The following is a 21952-nucleotide window of genomic DNA, read 5'->3' as shown; positions in this document are numbered from 1 at the left end:
GGACTTTTTAAAAGTTATCAAGAATTACCTTAGGTAGCTCTTCAATTTGATTGGCATCTAGATAAAGCTCCTCTAATGTCCGTTCAAAGTTAAAGACCTCCTTCGGCACCTGCTGCAGACTGCAGTGGGAGTAATCTAAAACTGAGATGATTTCTTCTTCACCTCGGAAACATCGGCACGGCACCAGACGGCCGATGATCTTCCGTTTGGTGGTCATCTCCAGGCACTGCACTAGAGGAAAGCAAGCAAACAAACAAAAAAACCTTCATTGTCTGCACTTGTTAGGAATTCTTGCAATACTGAAAGCTTAGAATATTCATTTGTTATATATTTCATAATTCTATGTGCTTTACACTTATACAGGACACACACATGCGTTATATCGCTGAGTCCTTAAACAGCCCTATAAGGTAAGTGAGATAGGTTTTATGCCCATTTAACAAATTAAAAAATGGACTCAGAAAGGTCGAGACACTTTCCATCACCACACAGCTTTGGAATGGCAGCATCAGGCCAGACCCCTGACTCAGTGCAATGCTCCCATCCGGCTCTCCCTCTCACTTGAAACATGGATCTATAACATGTTCTGTAGTTTTACACAAACTACAGTGTAGAATAGACATCTTCAGAACCTGTTGGAAAAGACATTTCTCTGATTTCTATAAAAATATTAAAGTTTCATACTCAAAGTTCACGGTACCCTCTTTTTTTTTTTTTTTTTGGCCAGGGCTGGGTTTTTGAACTTGCCACCTCTGGCATATGGGACCGGCGCCTTACTCCTTGAGCCACAGGTGCCGCCCACATGGTAGTTCTTTTAAACCCACAAATCCATCCCATCATTGAGCAGATACTTACTGAATAACCGTAATGTAACAGTCACTGATGTAGGTGATAGAGCAATGCATTGAACCAAGACCCTATTGGAGCTACAGATTATAACCGGGTTGGATATGCACTTCTGAATGAGGGTCTATCCTTATGAATCCTATGATTTTGATGTGGGAAAATAACTTGTATTCATGGTAGAATTCCTGAGACATTTTTCTCCCAATCCTCTAGGTTAAACTGACCAAATGTCATGAAATCTTACATAGACATGTATCATAGCACCTCCTATACTTAATTCAAACTACTGTTACGTCATTTTCTCCTAGACTGTAGCCTCCTGTGGGCAGAGACCATTTCATTCACCTTTGCATTTATCTTGGTGCTTGGCATTTAGTAGATGTTCAATAAAAACTACAGAATAAACACATGAATGAATAAATGACCATATTTGTGACCTTTCCCACCCCTATCACCGTCAGCCGGTGATAATTTTCTTGAAAAACTAAAAGGTCACCATCTCTGTGAATTTCTTCCTGGAAAGAATAAGCAGCATCTTACAGGTGGTTGTTTTGCACTGGAGATCGTGGAGAAGGCTGACTAAAAACAGTAAAAAAGACAACCTTCTTTCTCCCTCACTTTCTGTCTCTCAAACTTGTGCACCTAATTTCTTGGAACCAGAAGTGCAAGATTTTGTAACTATTATTTTAATTGACCTTGAACTTTTTGATGGAAGGACTGGTATCTTTCACGTCTTGACCTGGAATCTAGCACACAGTAGGTCCCAGTAAATGCACTGAGCCAACCTCTGACATACGGTAGATGCCTAGTGAGTGTTTGCTGAGATGACCGACATGGTAAAGTGAGATGAAGCGAGGATGAAGAAAAAGTGATCAACCGGGAAGATATTTAAAAAGGAGAACACAAAAAGCTGGTGATCGGTTGAACGTCAGGCGTAATGGGAGGCTGTAGGGAAGAGGGAGGTGTCCTGAAAGATTCCCAGGTTTTTAATTTGAGTACCTAGTAGCCACCACCCCGCAGTGACACCTGAGAACCGGCAGGGGTCAAACACCTCACGGGCCTCCGTGGCTCACAGTGGTGGTGACTCTGGGTTTCTCACTCTCCCTTTTGTGCAGGGCAATGTGGCCACTTCTTGAGCTCTGTTTGTGATGCTGCATGTGTTTTATTATGAACAAAGAGGAAAACTAGCCTATCAGGCCTGCATCTGAGCCGTTTGGCCAGCGTCCACTGCGTATCAGAACTTTGAGAATTTAATTCACTTACGACTGCTTTCCCTTTCATTAACCCCCAATCCAAGCTCTTCTATTCGTCTTTTCTGTTTCTTGGCTGATCCTACAGTGCTCTGAACCATTCCCCTGGCCCAACTTCTGTCTCCTTCGCTCACTCTGAACTCAGTGACTGTGCTGTATGCCACAATCAGCATCTTCACGGCCCCCCAACCCTTCACCGAGTGCTTCCCCCTTCCCTTCTCATGGACTCAACGGATCGCTGCTTCGTGCCTGTGCACATCATTTCTCTTGCAGCCTTTTAAAGCAGAACACACTGATTTTCTCACATCTCATGCTGACCGACCGACTTCTGGGTTGGCAGGTGGGTTTCCAGTCTCCCTTCCTATCTCATACTAGAGGTCTTCTCTCATCTTATAACCCCCTGCTCCTTACCCAGTACTGACATCTTTCTACTCTTTAGCACACCATTGTTTTTACCAATCTCTTGAACATTCCTCTTCTTTTATTAATGACTTTGGCATCCAGTTTGTGGACTCTCAGTCACATCACCACTCATTCCTGATTATTCTCCAACTTTCTCATTTTAGGGATATTTTCCCCTAAATTTCTAAGTTGATTGATCGCAGCCATCCTCCCTGACTCCCTGCCTCCACGGCTCTTGAGTAGCCTTTCGGGAGTGTCCTATCATCCTGCTCCATTTGGAATGCTTGCTTTTCTAGCTGTCAATCGGGAATTTCTTTTCACCAGCATCCTGTGAATTTTGCATATCTTTTCTATGTTAGATTTACTATTTTCTGCATTCTGTACCTTTTTCTTTCTAGATAGATTCCTTCAGTTTGGTGGAATACAATGTCCATTTGCTTCCTGTGAAAGGATTTATGGTGGGTCTTGCATGTCTAAAGCTTCCTTTATTTTACCCACAAATAATTGAAAGTTTGAATGGATGTAGACCTCTAGATAAGAAATACTTTTTCTTTATAAATTTGAAGGCATTTTTTTATTTATTATATTTTCTAGTTTCTAAGGAAACTCATTTCCATTTTTTTTTTCAAGGTCTTGTTTAACACCCACATTTTTTCCCAGCATAAACTTTTAGAATTTTATTTTATCTTCATTTTGAAAATTCATGACAACCTGTTTGGGGGTGTGTGTCTGTTTATCCATCCTACTGGGTCATGATGGGCCCTTTCCCTCTGGAAACACTTATCCTGAAATTCTGTTACATTTTCTGTCATTACTTAATTTATAATTTCTTCTTCCTCATTTTACACTCATTTTCTCTTTTCTGCAATTTCTATTAGTTGGATGAAGGACCTGGACTTATGGTATAACTTGATTATTTTATTTTCTCTCATAGAATTTCCATATTTTTGTCTTTTTATTCTGCTTTCTGGGATATCTTTATCAATTTTATCTTCTAAATCCATGTACTAATTATCTTTTATCTCATGGCATATCTTTACATGTTAGAGTCATGGTTTGTTTCCTGAATATTCTTTTTTGTAATATCTCGTTTGTGTTTTGGGTCACCTATCATTTTTGTTTCTATCAGAAGACATTAAATATAGACTTTGGTCTTTCCTCCCCGGTCCTGTTTGTTAATTTTGATTAACAAATTTTCTGTTTGTTTCTTTTGATTTTCATCTTTCATGGTAGAGTTTTCCACAAATACTGGGTGACCCCTGACCCCCCTGAGGACTTGAAGAGCGAAGCTCTGAGCAGCCGAGTGGAAGCTTTGTGTGCATGATGCCACATTGACTGCAGGGTGATCTGGAGGCAAGCCAGAGAATGTTCTGGAAAACCAGTCTGCAGAAGATCATTTTAATCTGCTGTTTGGCATATAGCCACGTTACTTTATATATAAAGATTTTCGGTCCGTTTTCCTATTTTCAGCACTAAGTCCTATCACTTCTTTGCCTGGTACATGGTGTCTCCAAGATTCCTCGGAGGTCTGTGGTATAAATCAATTTTCATATTGCTTTGTGAATATAGTAGTATGTAAAGTACTAATAACATACTTTGCTGTGTAGATGTATATAAAATATACCCTCTTTCCCCATCTTCTAAATTTTTTGCTGAAGTTTCTCATCACCTGAAGTCACTTCTTCTATTTTCTCTATTGTTGCAAGTACACATATTTCAAAATTCCTTCAAACTTACTGGAGTCTTTGTTATAAGAATAGGTAAATCAGGAAAGTGGAAGATTAACTTCCATGTTTAAAGAAAGTTTTAATTTTAATTCCCTTCATCCTTTTAATCCATCTTTAGCTGACCTATTAGCTGGTGATGTCTGTACAGTCCTGGGCACAGAACTACACCCTCCTGGAAGTGCTCTTTTCTTTGGCTCCCCCCTGACACTGAACTTCTTCTGACATTGACCCTTCACTTAGGTTCTTCCCTTTCAATCTTTTGAGGCGGTATCCCTTTCTCTCTTCAGACACTGAGGTTTATGGTGTTAGTTTCCCCCAGGCATGTGGCTCTTCTACTTGTGTGCTCCGTTTTTCAATAATCTTCACCTTCCCTAGTTCTCACTTACTTCATTTAACATAAATTAAATGGTAAGTGGATGGCCATAAAACGTTTCATGTCTAACTCAGATTTATGGCCCTCATCATTTCTACTTTATGTTTTATGGCATCTCAAAAACATGACGTTCGTAGTTGAAATGATGCTCTGGAGAGCTGGGGAGCACCTCATTACTGTGAAGAGCCTGGGCTCTAGGACTACTGCCTGGTGTGTGGCCCAGATTCTCCATCTGGAAAATGCTTAAAATGGAATCTTCATATGTTAAGCATACACTAAGAGATTTCAATGACCATTCTGCCCAAATCTCTTCCTCCTGTGTTTCCAGTCTCAGGGAAAGGCAAAATAAGTCACCTGCCTTCTCAAGACAGAAACCACGGCAACATTTTTGATTCATCCAATTCTCTCACTTTCCACATTTAGGAAGCATCAAGTGTGAACCTCAAATACCTTCAACATTTTCTGAGTCAGGCCTGTTTTTCTTCTTCCCACCTGCCCACTGCCTTGTTCAAACCATAATATTATCCTCTCTTGAATTTATTCTCCTGCTCCTCTTTCTATTCTTCCTCTGCAGTGCAGCTGAAATGACCTGCTGAGAACACCCTGTGGCTGTAAATACTTCAATTTTTTACTTTCCATTCTCTTGACTCCTCTCCATCCTCAAGACAAAGTCCAAAACTTTTAGTATTACCCACCAAGTGTAATGTGCCCAACTGTCTGACTCCCGCCTTTCACGTCACCCCCAGGCGCCTGCCCGGCCTGGCCACGTTCCACTCTCCACACTGCTCTGCGCTCTGTGCACTCACGGCTTCTTTTGCATTTCTAGGGTTACACCACCGCTCTTAGCCTATGGCTTTCTGAACTGTGGCTGCCTCTGTATAGAGCAAAAGGGCATCTTTACCTTGCATCTAAAAAACTAAATTAAATACGGAGAATAGCTTCTTTCTATTCATCAAAGTCAGTGATAATTCCTGGGAGCACATTGCAACCATATGCTACAGTTTGCTTCGATCACATTTGGATTACTTACTCAACATCTATGTTGTTTACTGAATTGAAAGCTCTATGAAGATAGAGACCATGTCTAGCCTGTTCAACAGTGTGTATTTCTGGTAATTTGTGTAGCATCTGGTTCAAAGATAATACATTAAGATATAGCAACTAAATAAGCAAATGGCAGCTAAATAAGATAGCAACTAAAGAATATGGGAGCTAAAGATGATTATAAGTACTTTTATTTCTATAATACTTGGAAAATTTCAAACCAATTTACAATCTATTACTTTGGTTTTTAATGAGAAATAGATAGCCCATATATTTAGTATAATTTTCCACATTTTGATAATCAACTAATTAAGGTTTAGTGAGTCAGTCCGTGATGTGCGTAAGGTCACTCACAGAAGGATTAGTCGACCTGGGCTTGGATTTCAGCTCTCCTTACCCCAAGGCCATTGATTTTCCCCATTAGCAGCCTTGCAAAAGATGCCCTTTTGCTCTATACAGAGGCTCTGATGATGTCTACGGATGAGCATGTAAGAACTTACAAAGATTTGGATCCCCCCCCCACACACTTGACAATGATTTATGCCTAGAATATAGGAACAAAAAAGAATGAGGAGGTAGCTGTAAGGAAATAACTTTGCTGTTTTATGCAGTGATCCGTTTCGAAGAATTTTTTGAATGTCAGAATCATGGGAGTTCAGGGAGGTAGGAGGATCACATTTCACAGAGTGAGCAGAGCACAGGACCCAGGAAGGCAAGCATGTCACACACATGATGCACGGAGGTTCACATGTGCTTTGTTCTGAGACATGGCCAGTGCCCAGGGTACCTCAGAGACAGTTAGGACTTCACATCCACTGTTAGGACTTGACTTGGCAGTAATGTGATTTCCTGAGTGACCACATATCCAGACACATTCAAAAGAGAAATTGTTAGATTCTAGTTCTCCAAAGAGGTTGAGAAAAGCCAGAGGATGACAGGTATTTATCTCTTTCTGGTAAGGCCCTTCCAGTAAATTTCTTAAGTTAAAGACAGAGCATCCTTTTCTGGATTCTCATAATACTGCGTGGAGTTCCTTCCTTTTTGATTCATATCTTTTAAAATCTAAACTGAATCCCTAACAGGGATTTTCCCTTTTCTACAGCCACAGTGTGCACTGGGAGCCTCCCTGCCGGCACTCCCCACGGAGTCCAGTGCACGTGAACAGTTGTGCTGCGGGTGTGGCCCAGCCTCTGTGAAGTTACAAGAAGACTCAGCTTGCTGTATTCTTCCCCACTGACAATTTAAACCAAAGAGAATTTCAACCATGGGAGATTTATGCCTGTCACAGTAGACTCAAAACGATAAAAAAAATGCAGTATATCTAAACCTCAACTTTCAATTCCTTTCCATTCTCTAGACTTGTAGGCCAGTGTCCACCCATGTTATCCTCACCTGATATTCATGTCTAGAAAGGTAAAGGACAAAGAAAAGTCCAAGCTTGTCAAGATTTCTCGTAACAGATATTCTGGCTGTCCTCATTACTTGGCATAGTCGTGCATTTTTCAAATAACAAATGTTTCTAATTTATTCACTGAGAAGACATTTCCTCGCTAAGTGTGCCACAGTGATGGAAACTTGCCAAGCCTGCTTCCCATCCTATTTCAAGAAACATCTTTAACACCATTGCCTACCTTCAAGTCCATCTCAGAAGCCCCCTTACAAGACAATAAACGTGGTGATTCTGGGGCTCCTAGTGGGGCATCTGAGACTTGTTTTTGGCCTGTTGAAATCACTGCTTTTCAGCACAACTCTGATTCCACGGGCTTGTTTTCATCTTATCACAATATCTTAAAGTCTTCAATCGCTGCACGTAATTTAATGTGTGATTAATACGAGGCAACCAGTTTATCTTCTCCAGGATCCATGGACTGTTATGGAGACAAACCTTCTGTGGTCTTTAACTCTGATGTTGCCATATCAGCAATCACAACAAGAACACAAGATGGAATTCACAGTGGCTGGTATCAAAAGGGAGCTTATCAAGTTTTGTCTGAGTTCTCCTTTAGACCAGCTCCTTCCTCTAAGAACGGCAATGCCTCTGTTCTCTCTCTGCACAGTCTGCCCAGGAATTTTCATGTGTCAACTTCAAAGAGCTTCTTTCTATGAACGATTCCTAATATCAACCATCATTCCTGATTTGGGCTTCTTACTCCCTAATGAACTGCCACATTGAAATAAAACTCCACTTGTATAAGCAGAACTTGAAAATATGCTGGGGTCCTGCTGCTGACCAGGCCCGGTGCTCTCCTTCTTGACTTGTGATTAGTGGTGCTTTACTTCTCTTAATTCTGCCCTGGACTTGTCCTTTCCTGTCCCTTCCTTCTCTCCTGTATTAAGCACATTACGTCCTTCCGATGTAACCATTGAATCCAGTTCAGGCCCTCACCATCTCTGAGTACTGGAGCCAAGAGAAATGCTGTTCCAATCTCACCCTTCCCAGACTTCCTTTCTGTCAATCATGCAGCCAGCAAATATGTCTTAACTGTCTATTATGTGCTGGATCCTGGGTTACATGCTTGGCAGCACTGACGAGTAACAGCATTATGTTCTCTGCTCTCATACATTTGTGGGGTTAGAAATATCAGTATCAAATAAGAAGTTACTTAAATAAATCCATAATTGCAAAGTATAATAATATAAAAGAAAATATCAGAGTTTTTTCTATATACTGACACATACATTTAATATAATGATTTATCTTCTAAAATGCATGCTCAATTTCCAGTTCTAAAAGCATCACTGAATCTCCATTTTCAACAGCATATATTTCTAGACCACGTTCCTGGGATATCTTCCTCTTAGAAATAAGCAGTGAGCATTGGCCCATTAATGACTCCGAGATGTTGCTATGGTTTAAATGTTTGTACCTGCCAGATGGTTCATACTTGTAATCCCAGCACTCTGGGAGGCCAAGGCGGGAGGATTGCTTGAGCTCAGGAGTTTGAGATCAGCCTGAGTAAGATTAAGACCCTATCTCTGGTAAAAATAGAAAAACCAACTGGGGGTGTGGCAGGCACCTGTAGTCCTAGCTACTTGGGAGGCTGAGGCAGGAGGACAGCTTGAACCCAGCGGTTTGAGAGTACTCTGAGCTAGGTTGATGCAACAGAGTGAGACAGTCTCAAAAAATAAAGTTTGTGTCCCCTCTGATAGTCACATCATACTTAATCCTTATGTGGTGGTATAATGCTGTGACGCCCTTTGAGAAGTGGTTAAATCATGAGGACTCCATCTTCATGAATGGACTCATGCCTTGTGAAAGTGCAGAAGGAACCAGCTTAGTCCCTTCCTGTCACTGACCACGTGAGGACACAGTCCTAGTCCACGCAGAGCACGGAGCAGTGAGACACCGTCTCAGAAGTGAAGACTGGGCCCTTGCCAGACCCCGAACCTGCCAGCACCTTGACCTTGGATTCACAGCCTCTCAACTGTGAGAAATGAATTCCTGTTGTTTATAAATTACTCAGCATGTAGTATTTGTTACAGCAGCACAAATGAACCATGCCAGCGGTCTCACAATTATTAAAAAACCCTATACTTGTCTTTGCTCAAAACTCAGTGTTTCTAAGTAATTTTTTTAAATTGAAAAAATAAAATTAAAATATTATCAGCACATGGCAGTTATATATATTTTCAGGGTACATGTGGCATTTTGATACATTGTGTGATGATCCATACGGGCAGCTGAGATGTCGATCACCTCAGACTTGCACCATTTCTTTGTGTCCTAACATTCTGCTGCTTCTCCTCCAGCTCGTTTGAAATATACAATAATTTCTTTGTTAACTCTAGCCCCAACTGTGCTATTGCACATTGGGACTTGTTCCTTCCATCTAACTATGTATTTTTGCTCACTAACCAACCCCTCTTCGTTTGCATTCTGAATCACCGAGGCTCATCTACAAGGTTCTTTAATTAACCTTCAAGTTCTCTTCCTCAAACTTTTCTGTTACTTTGCCTAGTACGGCCTTGAACATACTTTTACAACTCCATTTGGGTATTTTAGCTTACCCCAGTCGCAAACTGCATGTCTTTTATTCATTTTCTTCATCTATATCAAGCCTACCAAAATATGGCAAACATACTACATTTAACAAACGATGTTGAATGATTTTGTTGATTATAATTTGTATCTCAGTAGCCGATGTGACAGACACCTGTGAATCAGACCTTCTTGGATGATAAACAGAATATTATGTTTTCCTTTTAATTGATTTAGGTCATTGCCTTCCAGACATAATATGTGCTATTAAATAAGATCCACAGAATTTCAGTTTGGAGGACTCACTAAGGCTTAACGTCATCTTCTTTTTAAAATCTCTAACTGTTCTGGACTATAAACATGCTGTATTCCTTGTCTTTTTCACCACTATTATCACCATCTTAACACTAAATAGTTTAAAGAATATCAACTGTGGATTAAAGGATCCATCTGGAAAAGATTCCCTGGAGAGATGCTGGTACTCAGTGGTAGTGCACACACTCACTCATGTGATAAATTGTCTCCTGATCATATCACACAGGTGAACAACTTTAGTACTTCTGTCTTCTTTCCACATATCCTCTCTTGGAAGTTTTGTCTATTGACTTATTTAAATGTGTAAATACAGCTATAAGAACAGTACACAGCAAATTTCAGCACCAGATCAAAAGGAGCAAGAGCTCAGGGAAAAGTTCTGATTTGGTAATGAATCTGCCCCAGCCCTGTTTACTGGAGAGTTTGGCTTTCAGGCAAGTTGGAAATCTTAGCCAAGAACAGTAAGAAGAAACAAATCTGTGATCAGTGGGTTATTCCCAAAGATCTAACTTTCATAAGGTGACAACCTGAAGCAAGAACTTTTGGAGTCATATCTGAAGTTTGTTCACAGAGAGACAATAGTCAGAGGGAGGCTGGTTCACTGAGAGAAGCTCAGAGACTTGGGAGGAAGCTCAGTTTAATCAGATCCTTGAATCAATTACTAGGATGATGTTCTTACTTTTTTATATCTTTTGAGAAGTTTGTACACTACGGTACAAGTTTGTGTTCTTGATGATCAGAGAGTTATCAAAACAGAAATCAATGATACAGCGTGATTTATTTAGAAGGCAGGGATGTGTATATTGCATTTAGATGTGGTTTAGTCAAGTATTTTATTTAATGAAAATATGGGCATATAAATGTTTAATATTTATTTTATGAAAAGTACATTTCAGGCGGCACCTGCGGCTCAAAGGAGTAGGGTGCCGACCCCATGTATCGGAGGTGGTGGGGTCAAACCTGGCCCTGGCCCAAAACTGCAAAAAAAAAAAAAAAGTACATTTCCTGTGAAACACCTTATCCCATACCTTCTTCTAAAGACGTGAGTAGGAGCTTTAGCAGACACTGAGCATGTCCCATGGAGCTGTGTCAGCTTAGAGATCCTTTCCTTTTGTGGTGAGACAGTGGCAGTATGGTGCCCTTCACAAGATGTGGTGACACACCCATCTTTCCAATCTGATGTAAACAACTCAGAGAAAGTCTTTGTAAATGACATTTCATGCTGCTTTATGCTGACTCTTCTATCATAACTATGATAATTCCTGATACCATCTTTGTTTATTAATATTTTAATTAATGCTGATGATGGTTGCACTTGTGCCTTCAGGAGACTTAGAAAAAATGCAACAGTTTTGAGATTGAACTAAATAAACAGGGTTTGTAGTGATCATCTTTTAATCAACAAAGTTGCTGTGGGTATAAATCTAGGCAGTTACTTTATAATCAGAATGATTTTAAGAGACTCATGAAACATACAAGCCTGCTTGATGTCACCCTCAGGCTGAAAGAAGAGTTAAAATAAAAGAAGAATTAATTTAGGAATCTTTCTGTGAGGAAGTCAAGGGCATGAACGAATGCATTTGCAAATTTAAAAATTGTTTAATGAAAGGTTCATGAAAGCTTGAAATGACAGGACCAGGGGCTCCTTTTAAAACTGAATGATTCTGTCATAATTCTGAATTTTTTCCATAGTTAGTCTATGTGAGCTATGAGATCAAAAGTACATTTTGAAACAAGTTACAACATTCTTAACACAGTATTTAAATATTTATCTTGATTCATTTTGTAATATGTGCTGAAAATACAATGTGCTCATTTCTTAATGAAATAAAATTGAATTGTTACTGAATTCTATTATTTAGCCGATGGTGAAAGGCAATAAAATTTGAGAGGATTAAGTTTCACAAAGAATGTTAGAAAAGCGTAAAGAAGGCAGGTGAGCTCTTAGAATCAAAGGACAATACTCAAAGATTGGGGGCCACTGGGAGACAGAGTGTACTCCACGAAGCCCACTGGGAGCTCACGTTGCTACCAGAGTCATCATTTCAGAAACCCAACTCTGCACATAAAAACCTTCCCTGGCTTCCTGCTATTACGCATCTTCACTGTCAATCCCATATGCTGAGCTGCAGGCAGGCCTCTGCCCAGACGCCACACCCCAAGACCACACCCTCGCCTGCACCTTATCTCCCAAGCCCCCTGCCTCCGTATTTCCTTTTCTCCTCCTGAACTATCTCACCGGCTTGCCTTTCCTGAATTATTTTTCCTTATCATTGTCAACCAAATGCAAGCATTAGCCTTGTAGAAAACTTTCCTTCTAACTATCTCTGTTGTAGGTCGAATGGTGTTCCAAACAGCACGTGCTGAGTTCTAACCCCCTACTATCTTAGAATGGGACCTTGTTTGGAAAAAGAGTAGTTGCAGATGTGATTGTTGAGATGAGGTCATTCTGGAGTAAACCTGCCTCCAGGACTGCTGGTGATGTTATAAGAAGGTGGGCTGTGAGCAGACAGGTGTACCAGAAGGAGGCCCCGCACCCCACAAGGGGACAAGTCAGTGGCAACCACTCCTTCCCTCAGCCCTCAGGAGGAGCCAACAGAGATCACACTTTGATTTGGGGCTGTGGCCTCCAGAATTCTGACACAATGACCTTCTGTTGTTCAGGCCATCCAGTTTGTGGCATCTTCTTGCAGCAGCCCTAGAAGACACATGAACCCCCCTCCTCATCTTTAGCTTCTGAGCAAAGGTGTGGTCTTCTCTGGCATCTAGAGCTCCGCGCTCCTGCTGACACAGATGGAATACACGTGTATCCTTCTAAGTCTCTGCAGGGAGTGTGAGGGCTTTATCAGACAGACTGATTACGAGGCAGACACCCAGTGCGTTCTCAGTGAAATTCTCCTTTGTACACATCCATGCGTAAACCAGTGAAGCAAAGATGAAAACTTTGACTTCAGACTCACTCACCTGTTGAAGAGGATTTAAGCCATAGGATCAAACTCAGATGCAGCACAAATGCCCCACAAGAGTCTAACTCCTGACTCTGAAGAACAGATGTGACCCCACAGCAGGAACACAACCAGTTGGGAGCCCGTGCTTTTCTAGGAATAAACAGCCAGGAAAAGCAATGACTCCCTGTATCCTTAAATGACACATTTAGTGACTATTAAGAAACTACTTGGACCTAAAAGTTTGATTAAAACAGTTAAACAAAGATTTCAGGAGTGTCTTGAAAAGTGATATGATGACTTCATATGGAAATGATGGGTGTTTCTTGAACTCGGGCAAAGTATTTCTAATGGAAAAGACAGAATTCTTCAGGTTAAAGGGACCTCCTCAAGTCATCATGAATTTAACTAAAGAACGTTTGTGAGAAGGTGAAAATAGAAATGATATTCCCTTACAAAGTGCATTGTTGGCACTAGGTCATGTGCAACATATCTGGGTGATACTTCACTAATGGAATAATGAAAGAACTATTTAGACATTTTGGTACATAATTCTGATTAATCAGAATTTTGCAATTTAAAAGTCTATTTGTTATTTTTTTTCAGAGTAAAAATGAATGCATGTTAGTTATTAGCAATTTGGAAAATATGAAAAAGTATAAATAAGAGAATAAGATTCACAATACTCTTCTTATCCGGAAATAAAACACCATCGCCGGAGTGGAGTATTTCCCATCATTCACACGTCGAGGTGGGACTCTGAATACACATGTATGCCAGTACACAAATATATTATTAAGATTAAATGTGTTGTTTTGCACCAGGCTTTAAATTTAGCATTTAAATTTTCTGTGAAAATTTTCTTATACAGTTCAATATTCCTTGAAACAAACTCTTTTTATTATTATTATTATTAAATCATAGCTGTGTACATTAATGCAATCATGGGGCACCATACACTGGTTTTAAGACTGTTTGACACATTTTCATCACACCGGATAACATAGCCTTCCTGGCATTTTCTGAGTTACTGTGTTAAGACATTTACATTCTACATTTACTAAGTTTCACATGTACCCTTGCAAGATGCACCTCAGGTGTAATCCCATCAATCACCCTCCCTCTGCCCCCCTCCCCCCTCCCTCTCCTCCCGGTCCCCCTTCCCCCTATTCTTAGGTTATAACTGGGTTATAGCTTTCATGTGAAAGCCATAAATTAGTTTCATAGTAGGGCTGAGTACATTGGGTACTTTTTCTTCCATTCTTGAGATACTTTACTAAGAAGAATATGTTCCAGGTCCATCCATGTAAAGAGATACCAATGAAAGAGGTAAAGTCTCCATCTTTCTTTAAGGCTGCATAATATTCCATGGTATACATATACCACAATCTATTGATCCATTCGTGGATCGATGGGCACTTGGGCTTTTTCCATGACTTAGCAATTATGAATAGGGCTGCAATAAACACTCTGGTACAAATACCTTTGTTATAATGTGATTTTTGGTCTTCTGGGTATATACCTAGTAGAAGAATTAAAGGATTGAATGGCAGATCTATTTTCAGATCTCTAAGTATTCTCCAAACATCTTTCCAGAAGGCATATATTAATTTACATTCCCACCAGCAGAGTAGAAGTGTTCCCTTTTCTCCACATCCACACCAACATCTCTGGTCTTGGGATTTTGTGATATAGGCTAATCTTACTGGAGTTAGATGATATCTCAAAGTAGTTTTGATTTGCATTTCTCTGATGATTAAAGATGATGAGCATTTTTTCATATGTCTGTAGGCCATGCGCCTGTCTTCTTCAGAGAAGTTTCTCTTCGAGTCCCTTGCCCAGCTTGCGATGGGATCACTTGTTCTTTTCTTGCTTATACGTTTGAGTTCTCTGTGGATTCTGGTTATCAAACCTTTGATGGAGACATAACCTGCAAATACCTTCTCCCATTCTGAGAGCTGTTTGCTTGCTTTACTTATTGTGTTCTTGGCTGTGCAGAAGCTTTTTAGTTCGATCAGGTCCCAGTAGTGTATTTTTGAAGCTGCTTCAATTGCCCGGGGGTCCTCCTCATAAAATACTTGTCGAGACTGATTTCTTCAAGGGTTTTCCCTGCACTCTCTTCTAGTACTTTTATAGTTTCATGTCTTAAGTTTAAATATTTAATCCAGTGAGAGTCTATCTTAGTTAATGGTGAAAGGTGTGGGTCCAGGTTCAGTCTTCTACAGGTTGCCAGCCAGTTCACCAGCACCATTTGTTAAATAGGGAATCTTTTCCCCACTGAATGTTTTTAATTGGCTTGTCAAAGATCAAATAATGGTAAGTAGCTGGATTCATCTCTTGGATCTCTATTCTGTTCCAGACATCTACCTCTCTGTTTTTGTGCCAGTACCATGCTGTTTTGATCACTATCGATTTATAGTATAGTCTGAGGTCTGGTAGCGTGATTCCTCCTGCTTTGTTTTTAATTTCTGAGTAATGTCTTGGCTATTCGAAGTTTTTTTATGATTCCATATAAAACAAAGTATTATTTTTTCAAGATCTTTAAAGTATGACAGTGGAGCTTTAATAGGGATTGCATTAAAATTATATATTGCTTTTGGTAGTATGGACATTTTAACAATGTTGATTCTTCCCAGCCATGAGCATGGTTTGTTTTTCCATTTGTTAACATTTTCAGCTATTTCTTTTCTTAGAGTTTCATAGTTTTCTTTGTACAGATCTTTCATGTCCTTTGTTATATAAACTCCCAAATATTTCATCTTCTTTGGCACTACTGTGAATGGAATAGAGTCCTTAACTGTTTTTTACGCTTGACTATTGTTGGTATATATGAAGGCCACCGATTTTTGAGTGTTGATTTTGTAACCTGAGATGCTGCTGTATTCCTTGATCACTTCTAAGAGTTTTTTTAGTAGAATCCCTGGTGTTTTCCAGATATACAATCATATCATCTGCGAAGAGCGAAAGTTTGATCTCTTCTGACCCTATATGGATACCCTTGATCACCTTTTTTCCCTAATTGCAATGGCTAAAACTTCCATTACAATGTTAAAGAGCAGTGGAGACAATGGAAAGCCTGGTCTGGTTCCTGATCTGAGTGGAAATGATTTCCATTTAACTCCATTCAATACGGCATTGGCTGTGGTTTTGATGTAGATGGCCTCTATCAGTTTAAGAAATGTCCCTTCTATATCAATTTTCTTAGGTGTTCTGATCATGAAGGGATGCTGGATATTATCAAAAGCTTTTTCTGCATCAATTGAGAGAATCATATGGTCTTTGTTTTTTAATTTGTTTATGTGCTGAATTATACTTATAGATTTACGTATATTGAACCAGCCTTGAGACGCTGGAATAAAACCGACTTGGTCGTGATGTATAATTTGTTTGATGTGTTGCTGGATTCTGTTTGTTAGGATCTTGTTGAATATTTTTGCATCTATATTCATTAGTGATATTGGTCTATAATTTTCTTTTTTTGTTGGGTCTTTTCCTGGTTTGGGGATGAGGGTGATGTTTGCTTCATAGAATGTGTTGGGTAGTCTTCTTTTTTTTCCTACATTTTGGAATAGGTTGAGTAATATAGGTACTAGTTCCTCTTTAAAGGTTTGGTAGAATTCTGACCGTGAAGCCATCTGGTCCTGGGCTTTTCTTTTTAGGGAGATTTTGTATGGTTGATGTTATTTCAGAACTTGATATTGGCCTGTTCAACATTTCCACTTGATTCTGGCTAAGTCTTGGAAGGTGACGTGCTTCCAAGTATCGGTCTATTTCCTTCAGATTTTCATATTTCTGAGAATAAAGTTTCTTGTAATATTCATTAAGGATTTTTTTGAATTTCTGAGGAGTCTGTTGTTATTTATTCTTTGTTGTTTCTGATTGATGAGATTAGAGATTTTACTCTTCCCCCCCCCCCCCCGGCTAGGTTAGCCAAAGGTTTTTCTATTTTATTGACCTTTTCAAAAAACCAAGTTTTTGATTTATTGATTTCTTGTATAATTCTTTTGTTTTCAATTTCATTTAATTCTGCTCTAATTTTCATTATTTCTTTTCTTCTATTGGGTTTGAGGTTGGAATGTTCTTCCTTTTCCAGTTGTTTGAGACGTCCCATTAAGTTGTTAACTTCCTCTCTTTCCATTCTCTTGAGGAAGGTTTGCAGTGCTATAAATTTCCCTCTTAGGACTGCCTATGCGGTATCCCAGAGTTTCTGATAATTTGTGTCTTCATTGTCGTTTTGCTCTAAAATTTGGCAATTTCCTTCATAATCTCATCTCTGATCCACCTATTATTCAGCATAAGGTTATTTAACTTCCATGTTTTTGTATGAGTATGCAGATTCCTGTTGTTATTGAGTTCAACTTTTATTCCATGGTGGTCCGGAAAGATGCAAGGAATAATTTCTATTCCTTTAAATTTACTGAGGTTAGACTTGTGACCTAAGACGTGATCGATTTTGGAGTATGTTCCGTGGGCTGATGAGAAGTATGTTTATTCAGTTTTGTTGGGATGAAATGTTCTGTAGATGTCTGCTAAATCCAAATGTTGGATGGTTAGGATTAAATTTAAAATTTCTTTGCTCAGCTTCCTATTGGAGGATTGATCCAACACTGCCAAAGGAGTGTTGAAATCTCCAACTATCATGGAGCTAGAGGAAATCAAGCTGCTCATGTCTGTTAGGGTTTCTCTTACAAATTGAGGTGCATTCTGGTTGGGTGCATAGATATTAATAATTGAAATCTCATCATATTGGGTATTACCCTTAACAAATATGAAGTGACCATTTTTATCCTTCCTTACTTTTTTTGGTTGAAAGTCTATTGTATCTGCAAATAGAATTGCAACACCTGCTTTTTTCTGATTACCATTTGCCTGAAATATGGATGACCATCCTTTCACCCTGAGTCTATATTTGTCTTTTAAGGTAAGATGTGACTCTTGTACGCAGCAAATATCTGGCCTGAGTTTTTGTATCCAGTCAGCTAACCTCTGCCTCTTTAGAGGACAGTTTAAGCTGTTCACATTAATGGAGAATATTGAGAAGTCTAGTAAAATTTTGGGTATCAAGTTTTTCAAAAGACCAGTGGATATTTTTAATCCTTTCGCCACTGTGGAAGTTAGAGTTTGATCAAAAGTTTCTGAGAGAGTTTACTTTTGTGGTGAGGATTGGGCTGGTCATTATGGAGGCTATGTCTGAGAATATCCCGAAGAGCTGGTTTGGTTATGGCAAATTTCTTCAACATATGAATGTCATTAACGTATTTAATTTCTCCATCATAAATGAAACTCAGTTTAGCTGGATACAGGATCCGGGGTTGAAAGTTATTTTGCTTTAGGAGATGAAAAGTTGATGACCATCCTCTTCTGGCTTGAAAAGTTTCAGCAGAGAGATCTGTAGTCATTCTAACATTCTTATCTTTGTAGGTAATGGATTTCTTACGTCTGGGTGCTTTCAAAATTTTCTCCTTCATATTAACTTTAGTGAAGTTAATTATGATATGCCTGGGGGATGTCTTATTTGGATTGAGTTGTGCTCGGGTTCTGAAACTGTCTGCTATCTGAATTTCAGAATCTCTTGGCATGTCTGGAAAATTCTCTTTCATAATTTCATGGAGAAGGGCCTCTGTGCCTTGCAAGGCCACTTCATCACTTTCAGGGATTCCAATGAGGTGGATATTAGTTTTCTTCAAATTATCCCAGAGCTCTCTGGGAGAATGATTCATTTTTGCTCTCCATTTCTCTTCCTCTTTGAGAGTTTGGGAGCGTTCAAAGGCTTTGTCTTCAATGTCAGAAATCCTTTCCTCTGCTTGCTCCACTCTGTTACTGAGGGCTTCTACTATATTTTTCAGATCTTTGAGGGATGCAAATTCTTGCTTCAGTGCATCAAAATCTTTGGTGGTTTTGTCTTTAATTCATTAAATTCTTGAGACAACTTTTGAATTTCTTCTCAAATTTTAATTCTGACTTTTGAATTGCTCCTCGAATTTCTAATTCCAATTTTTCCTCCATTCTATTAATCTTGTTCGCAATTCAAATTCTGAATTCGATTTCTGACATCTTGGCCAGCTGTTTATGAATGGGACCTTCAGTTACATCCGCCATATCTTTCCTTGGGGGGAGGGGGAGGGTTATCCATTCTGGTTATTCATGTTACCAGAGTTTTTCCGCTGATTCCGCCCCATGATTATTTCACACCATTTGATTTTTCCCCTGGAGCTTTGTCGAGGACCATACAGGGCTATGGCCTGAGAAACTGGGGACCTCTTTGGTGTGGTAGGGCTAAGTGGTTCTGTCTTGTTTTCAGCTGGTCTCTGTTTGACACTAGTGAAACAGTTACTCTGTGTTGAAGTCTCAGCTGTGGAGAAATACCAGCAATTAAGTCACCCCACACCCCACAGGTAACAATTAGAAAAGGAAAATCAAACCTTCCTACAACCACACACCCAGGGTACCACCTGAATAGTCCTCGGGCGATTGGCTGAGTTCAAAAAGTCCAAATCAATTGTCTCAGTCAGCACCTGTCTCAGGTGGGAGAGTTTAAAAGGTCTCTGGCAATTGGATCTCAGGGATCTGGTGACTACTCAGGTATGGCTTGCTCCGGTGTTCCGTGGAGTCAGGAGGACCCACACAGCAAAAAGATCAGTCTGGGAAGGTTGATGCCTCCTTCCCCACTTTGCACCTCTGTCACACCCAGTCACTGATAGCCCCGCCAGGCTGTGACAGAGTTGCCTGTAGTGAACAGATACTCCTGGGGTTTGCACCTGCCTGAATCACAAGGAAATCTATTTCTGCTCAGCCAGGCCACTGCTCTCTGCCTCTATCTAGCAGGGGGATAACCTCAGGCACTTGATGGTGGCTGGGGGTGTTGACTCAGTTCCAGCCCCACCCCTGATTGATGTTACTGAAAGAACAGAACAGAACAACTTTGTGGGAATTTGTTTCTGCTAAATTCCCCTGCAGAAGAGAAGCTGTTTTGAGTTCCCAGAGCCTGCACTTCAGGTCCTGTCTTTGCTCCTGCAGGTTTGTATTTGGTTAGCTGTCAGTTTTAGCCTCCAGTCTTCCTTTGTCTATAGGCTGACGATCCCCTGATCACCAGGTGTGTCTTAGGCTCAGTAAAGCGGTCCTCTGGGTCAGCCCTGCCCTGGGAACTTCCCGGCTCTGCGCGTGTGTTTTTAGTCCCCGCGCTCCACCCTGTCTGGTATCGCCTCAGGCAAACCCTTTACTCACATGGCCTCCGTTTCCGTCCCAGATCTGTTCCGTGGTGGTTGCCACCTGAGTAGATGTCCGGCCTTCTCTGGTTGCCCAGGGAGACAGGGGGTGTGGCTTCGGAATATCTGGAGTGAGCCCTTTGTTGCCAAAAGACCGCTGCTGATTTGTGCCTTGGGGCATCACCGCTCCAGTATGGTTCCTTCTAAGTGGACTGTCCTCTCCTCACTTCCATGCCGCAGAGTCAGCACTGACCAGCTGCAGTTTAGGCCCTGTCCACACCCCTCAAGAAATCACCCAAGAATCTGGACTCCTGGGGTACAGGCCTCCAGACCTCAGAGTGAGAGTGGAGGGGAGTGCTGGGAGCTCAGAGTTGTAGGTAGAGAATATATACAGTTTTATGCGTGGCAGGAGAATGCCGTGGTACCCTGGTAGGGGAGGTAGGTCCAGTTTTTAGAAGGTCTCTCCCGTGGAGTGTAGTGGGAGTACCTTTGAACTCTGCTTGTTTGTTTGTGGGGCACTCCAAGCCGTTCTCATTGGGGAGTGGACTCCTGTCTGCTTGGTGGTGGATTTTGTACTTTTGTTTGTATCCTTGGGGTCGCAGCTCACCTCAGCAGGGTTTATGTGCGTTCTTCAACCTTCTCTCTTGGTGCGGCTCTAATCTACCAGGTTACTTGCTAAATATCTGTCCTTTAACTCTCCTTCTGGATGGGAGCCTCTGTGGAAAGTTGGGTTCAGTCAGCCATCTTGTCTCCACCCCCAAAACATACTCTTTGAAGGCTCTGACATAGTCTGCTGTGAATATCTTTACTAATTTATTTGGACAAACTGCTTCCTGTACTAGAAATTTACATACATTTACCATTTTTTTAAATTATAATTAATGCTTTTCATAACCTCAAATATAAACTCTTGTGCATTTACTGGGTAAGAAGGATTTTAACACTTTTACTCATCTTGATAAATATTGCAAAATCACACCATTATTTTTACCAGTTTATACTTCCAAAGTATTGTAGGTGAAGGTTCATTTCTTTGCACCATCATTACCAGATGTTATCAGTTTATATTTAATTTTTTTCAGTGTGGTGGAGCCAAGTGTGAGTTAAGATGTTTTAAATCTATATCTTTTTACTGTTCCCTCTTTGATTATGCTTATAAAATCAGTTTATTGATTAACTCAAGGGAGTACAAATAGGAAACACTTCATTTTTACCAATTACTGCCTTTAAACATCATTTCTGGGAATTCCCTTTTCATATCCTGCGTGAGATCATTTGCTAATCTCACAGCTCCCTTTAAGAATAGGAACAGTCTCCTTTTGATAAATCAGGTTTAGTCCCAGATAGTTGTGGAAGTTTACTACTGGCCTTGGTTTTTGAGCAAGCGGACCCACTATAAGAGAACCAGGGAAATAATCAAATAAAAGGTACATCTTTACATATGAAAGAGGAAAAGAATATAGCACTTAACTTTGTCACCTCCCATTGGGTAGTGTGTTTTCAGGAAGGTGTATTCACAAGGACATGAATAAACGGGGAGAAAGGTGTTCCTGAGGCTTCATTTTCCATCATCCCTAACAGACCCTTTCTAAATGGAACTGTCTCTTGATAGCACCTCTGTTGAGTGAGTTTGCAATTATGCTCCTAACTGACACAGAATGCCATAGACTACATAATTCGTTTTTTGTAATATAAATTCATTTGTTTTACTTTCATGAGCCTAGTTAGAACTCAATCCACCCCTGGCAATTATACTGAGATTAACATATGAATGCAGTCAGGACAAATCATCTTTTATTTCACATTTTCTAGACATATGGAGAACAAAACAAGGTACAGAAATGAACATTGAAGGAAGCAAAATAC

The 21952-nt window shown here is 40.2% G+C and overlaps 1 protein-coding gene across 14 annotated transcripts in view; it reads right to left on the bottom strand.

Moving 5' to 3' along the window:
* LRRC7 (leucine rich repeat containing 7) overlaps positions 1-21952 on the bottom strand; it is a 626043-nt gene that overhangs the window by 340950 nt on the left and 263141 nt on the right. For all 14 annotated transcript variants that reach the window (XR_008380264.1, XM_053592544.1, XM_053592545.1 and 11 more), the window contains one exon: positions 29-231. Coding sequence is in view for 13 of the 14 variants with exons in the window: in XM_053592544.1 (XP_053448519.1) it covers positions 29-231 (203 nt within the window). In the remaining variant the exon portion in view is untranslated. The remainder of the gene's footprint in view (positions 1-28; positions 232-21952) is intronic.

The sequence above is a fragment of the Nycticebus coucang genome, chromosome 5 (assembly GCF_027406575.1).
Source record: "Nycticebus coucang isolate mNycCou1 chromosome 5, mNycCou1.pri, whole genome shotgun sequence".
In the NCBI taxonomy this organism is placed as follows: Eukaryota; Metazoa; Chordata; class Mammalia; order Primates; family Lorisidae; genus Nycticebus; species Nycticebus coucang.
The sequence above is the reverse complement of the archived record's forward strand: the minus strand, read 5'-3'. Positions and strand labels throughout refer to the sequence as shown.